This window comes from Atta colombica, unplaced genomic scaffold (genome assembly GCF_001594045.1).
Source record: "Atta colombica isolate Treedump-2 unplaced genomic scaffold, Acol1.0 scaffold110, whole genome shotgun sequence".
NCBI classification, from domain to species: domain Eukaryota; kingdom Metazoa; phylum Arthropoda; class Insecta; order Hymenoptera; family Formicidae; genus Atta; species Atta colombica.
Window position 1 is genome coordinate 455,842 of NW_017259196.1, and position 6,057 is coordinate 461,898.

At 26.3% G+C, this 6,057-nt stretch overlaps 1 protein-coding gene across 1 annotated transcript in view; it reads left to right on the forward strand.

Moving 5' to 3' along the window:
* The first annotated feature begins 4,791 nt into the window (after positions 1-4,791).
* Positions 4,792-6,057, forward strand: part of LOC108693826 — an 18,057-nt gene continuing 16,791 nt past the window's right edge. The window contains exon 1 of the mRNA XM_018202978.1: positions 4,792-4,984. Coding sequence (XP_018058467.1) covers positions 4,792-4,984 — 193 coding nt within the window. The remainder of the gene's footprint in view (positions 4,985-6,057) is intronic.

Genomic DNA, 6,057 nt, shown 5'->3' on the forward strand with positions numbered 1-6,057 from the left:
GTTGTTTCTAGATTTTCGCCCTGTTCGTATTACTTGGCATTTAATTGTGCATTACGTGTTTGCAAATCGTGATAAAGATATATTCCCTTGTGTGCATAAACTTCGGTCAGACATTTGACAGTTTACTGAGAGTCGGACGTGACTGTTTTACGATCCCTGCAATAAGATTTGCCGGATGTACATACGTAACAAGTCCATATATTTCACAATCCTACAAGGATATATCGCAAGAATTGATAAAGTAACATTATAGAATAAATTTTGAATCTTGTAAGTGACAAGAAAGTAAAGTATATTAACTTTATGAGCACTCATTGTAATCTTATGTTATAATTACTTTACAATTATGACATTTGAAACTATGATTGTATGTACTTATATACACAAAATGCATCTGTAATGTGATAACTTTAATCAATATTATGACTCATATATTAACAATTCTATGTTAAATATGTGATAATTTTTATTACTTTTTATATTTTTATTCACACATAATATTGAAGTATATATATTTATTAAAATTTTATCCTCATAGCCGTAATATTTAATACATTATCCGAAGCATGAAAAATTATATATCAAATTTTATTTTTTTTTCTCAAAATCTTTTGAAAGACCTTTTATAATTTCTTTCTATATAAGTTTTATTTAAAAAAATAAAATCAGATAATATCTTCGTATTTTTTAAAATTGTTTACCCTTAAATAATTGGATTCAATCTTAATATTCGAATAAATTTTGTGACAATTAATTGATTAATTTTTTTTGTTTATAGATAGTTTAAAACATTTTAAAGACATTATGACTTTGAAATTTATATAAACAGAAATCAAAAGTAGAAATCAATAAAGCGAATGAAAGCGCAGCGCAAGTATCAGTACGCAAAGTAATAAAATAAAAAATTTTAATTCCAAATTTAAACTTACGACGTCACCTAAATAATTTGTACGTGTTGACTTATTTTCTTAAGTCCTCCTCAATAGTGAAATATGAAATTAGTGTGTATATATTCTCTGCAAAATTGAATCAACAAATTGTTTTGTTTTTGCATTTTTGAAATAATAACTTCAAATGTGAATTAATAGTATTGAAAGTAAACTCAGCAGGGTAATCATTCTTTAATAAAGTCCTTTGTAGAAAAGTACTATTATGCAGTAGCATTTTGAGATATTATTGCATTATTATTACACTACAGCAGTAATGTAGTGGCGTAGTAGTGCGCAATAGTGCAGTAATTTGCAGTAGTGCAATAGTGTATTACACATTAGTGCTGTTGTAGTGCTGTAGTAATGTTGTAGTACTTCAAAATACTATTAGTATTAATAGTGTTCAGTAGTATAAGGACTATATAAGGACTATATTCTATAAGGACTAAGGTAAATTTTATTTTCACACCTTGGGCCAGGCTCACAGCTCTGATTAACTTAATGAATTGATTGTTAGTATATTTATTGTTAATTGGAGTTGACCAATTGCATTTGCTATTCAGCAGAATTGAACCAATCATAGTTGATACTTATCGATCGATTAGGTCAATCGGAGTTAGTGAGACTGACCCCTTCTCTCATAAAAAAAGAGATAATTTCATGCAAAAAATGCATTGGTATGACAGAACATTTTAAATATGATTTTAATTAAGAAAATGTCAAAGTATTTGATGTCGGGCGGTTTTTAAACAAAAGATTAATTCTGAATTTCTTCATATTCATATGTAAAAAAATGATCTTAATTTACGTTCTGACATTGAAGGCTTATATCATACTTATCTATTTTTAATAGATATAAAATAAGTTTTATCGCTTAATTATTTTTCTATATATCTTGATCATTTGACTTAATTGTTTTTAAGTGTTTCGTTTATGTTGATCTTTCTCTTTCAAATATTTACTCTGTTGATCAGTAGGATGCATCCGAAAATTTATCATTTTTTATGTACATGACTCTTCTATAAGTATGTTTTCTGGTTACATTATTGTAATGCGATAATGTTTAATTTTAACATTTATCAATTGTAATCCGAAGTTTTAAGAGGATTCCTGTGTTTGTCAAGGTAAGTCACTTTCTTATTTTAAATTACTTTAATATTTTTAATTATAATTGACTATTTAGTATATTATTAACAGATTTCTAAAACAAATCTGGTAATTTGTTGGTGACTCAATTTTAACATATAAAGTATGTACACATGCACACACTAATTTTGTATTTTAAGTTATTTGAATAACATCATCAATTTTGGAATAAAGGAATAAAGATTTTTTACTTTATTACTTTGCGTACTGATAATTACGTTATTCTCCTTCGCCCTATTGGTTTCTACTTTTGGTTTTAACATCTAGAGTCTGTAACAAGATAACTTTTGAAATGGTATAAATTAGGAATTTAATAATGATAATTATGAATTTTGACATTAAAAATTTAAATAAACATATATAACATATTAAATATTACTATGTAGAACTATAAATAAATTGTAAAAAGAATATTCCAATTTCACATGAAATTAATATATAATTTAATTTCATAAGGTGACATTATGAATGAATCAAGCGCTTCTAATTGCACTTTCCACAATACGATGTAGGAGCATTCCATTTATTAACCTTGCCGGTGACCGTTAATTGCATCAATTTCAGCAGATAAATGAACGCGTGTGTACATGATGATTAATTCAAACCAATTTTCGTGAATTTGAATACAAGTCGTTGATATTGTGTCATTAGGAACAAATTTTATTAAAAAATTTTTTTGCATATCGCCGCCAATTTAAACAAACAGTTTTCTTCCGAATAATAGAGCGAGGAGAAGATTGAGAAGAAGAAACTAAATAATAAGTTTTCAATTAAAAGATCATATGACTTTTAATTTAGTCTTATGTTGTGTTTTAATACTTATTGTCATATACATATTTCTTGTATCTACTTCACATAATATTTCTTGTATTTCAGTTATGCAGCGGAAGAGCTCGATGAATACATAAAAACTGTGTAAATGTGTAAAAAAATGATTATATTGTATAATTTTCAAAAAAAAAGAGAGAATATATATTGAAAGAAAAGATTGACTGAATATGGTATAACATTTTAATCCATCTAAATTGCTACAGCAGCCAATATTTTCAAGAGATCTGGGTTCGACTTCCGGCCGAGGCAATATTTTTCGCAATAAGTTTATTACAGTTTTTTAAGATTAAATTTGGAAAATTTGGGGGGATTATTAATATTTTAGATTGATTGCATTGAAAGTTCGACAACCATATCGGCACGCAATTATCATTTCTGAAATTAATTCATTTATATAAATATATAATAATTCAACATCTTAATATTCAGACCATAATGGTGTTTAGTATTTAAAGTAATATATTGTATTTAACATAAATGGTCTTGTTTCCAAACTTATTGTTAATAAAAATTGTGTTTCTTCTTTGTGATTTATTTCTAAGAAAGGAAAACTATATCAATTAGTGATAGTTTTGATGATAATTTTTGAAAAGAACAAACAAGAAGATTTATAATTATTATGAATATTTTTTATGATTATTTTTTAAAAATACAAATAATAGAATAACTTCCTGAATTATAAAATACGCTAATTAAAAGAAAGATTAAATCGTTACATCTATGCGCATAAATACAATATATTAGTAGTGTAGTAAAAAGAAATCCTTTATTTTTCCATTCAATTTTATGCAAAAATAATGGATTTCTTTTTACTACACCTAATATATCAATGAATATATATCAATGAATGTATTTTTTATCGTCTCCTCAAAAGAATGTTTCTTATCTCCCATAATGTTATCATCAATCTAATTAAAAATTCTGCGGTATTATCACATTAAATTATGATTAGACCGACCTTGTTAAAAATAACCCCGACGAATAAGAGAGTTGATACAGATATCAAAAGTAGTCAATTGTTGTAATCAAATAGATTGGGAAATTTTGTGTAGAATGAAAATTTTTCATATAGAGATAAGAACTATTATAAAAACAATACGGCAATTACATATTCTCACAATTAGATTTTGTACTGTGACTGAATTATACAACTTGTTGATATGCGCAGATAAAGTAATCATGCTAATGAAGTAATCCGAAAACAAAAGTCAAATGTCCTAGAAAGCATAAACGAGATAGTGTACCAAGGTAGGCTTTATTCGCTACTTTATAGTGGACTATAGTGGCGCAGCTTTTCTAACTTTAATTAATTTTTAGAAGAAGTTACGAGAGAGTTTTGTATCGTCGTGTATTTATTGTTTATTAAACTGATATAGATGTTGTTTATATCATGTAAAATTGAAGCAATCTTTGATCAATCGTACATATTTAATAGTACATATTTTAATAGTATACATATTTAATAGTAATTATGCGTGTCAAAGAAATATTCAGCTAATTGTTATTTTTGCAATTATAGAGCAAATTTATTCTAAATGTGATTTTATTTAAAATTGAAGAAATAACAACGTATATGGAGTAATCCCAACTCATAATAAATAATCGCTAAAAATCGAACTAAAAATATTTTGTCTCGAAGTTGTAATTAAAAAAAAAATTACACATATTGTCATTTATTTTTGAGATCTATATTTTAGAAATCTAAAAACTTTACATTTATTTTTTATATTTCGAATAGTTATTGAGCGTCGTTGATTTTGCAATTTATCGATTTTTCCCCTTACAGATTTAATAACCTTCTTTACGCTTTGCCTAAAGTAATTGAGAATTCACAGAGGATAGTAAATTAAATTACGCAGTTTCCTTTGTTGTATGCACCCCAATAATGGGTAACATCGAAAATCGACCGAAAGGCGGCGCACCTCGCCTCGATGCAGCATTAATGAAATCGGAATCACTTTGTCGTAGCAAATCCTGCAGCGTTTGCTTTATCCTGAGTTTAATTTGCATCCATCTGGCAACCTTAATCATTGTATTAGACCAAACTATCGTCGAGGCGGAAAGCTACGGTCAACATGGTAAGAACATAAAAATTCAAATTGTTGTCAGTCTTAAAATGGAGTATTTTTTCAAAAATTGCTCCTGTAATAATAATGTGTCATACTTACTGATTATAACATTGTAGAGCCACAAGTTTTTGAAAAAAAAAGAGATTAATCCACAAGAAAAATTACAAAATATAAATCGAGGTGCATTTAGCGCGTTTAATGAAAATTTAATATTTAACATGTTTGCATTTCAACGCAACAAGCAACTTCGTGGGTATCTCATATGAGTTCATGATGTCTTGGCGGTAGATTTAAAAATTGTTTGAATGTTCCAGCAGTTCTCTTCAGTATGGCATAGTGAAATAGTATCTTTCTATACTTTAAGATTAATTGGAGCCTTTTTTTTCGAAAATAAACAAAAGTTACTTCGCTACCGACGAAACGTTTTTTATATTTTTTAAAAATAATAATAAAATCTTGTCCAAATAATTTTCCTGCAATCAAATATAATAAAAAAATTGAAATTATGTCTATTTTCTCACCTAAGAATATTATTTTTAAGTTTTGTTGATAATTAGCTAATTAGTTAATGTTGCGTATAAACAATATTTAAAAAAAATTGATTAAGAAATTTATTTGTATTTTAACAAAATAATGAGATTATGATTAGATATCATTAGAAACAATTAGATCTAATCTATTACTAGATACAGTTTTTCTGTTGAAGAGAACAAGTGCTTTATTTATTGTCAGACTTATTATTTAACAAAATTATTTTCAACATATCAAAAGTTATTTTTAACTTGAAGTATAGTATGGATTAAACACGCAAATATATTCGGACATCTACGAATTGTTTAAATCAATTCAAAGCGAAATCATATTCCGATTTCGTGATCAGCTGATCGAGGAAAAACTCGTGCACGAAAAATGAACTACATTTTAGCGATCCAATTTACAATAATTTACAATAATTAATTTAATAATTTATAATAATTTAAATTAAACAAATATTTTATATTTGAAATTTAATACAAATGTTATTTCACTGACCATCTATAAGGATTCAATAAAATAACTGTTATGATTTATTTAAAATGAAA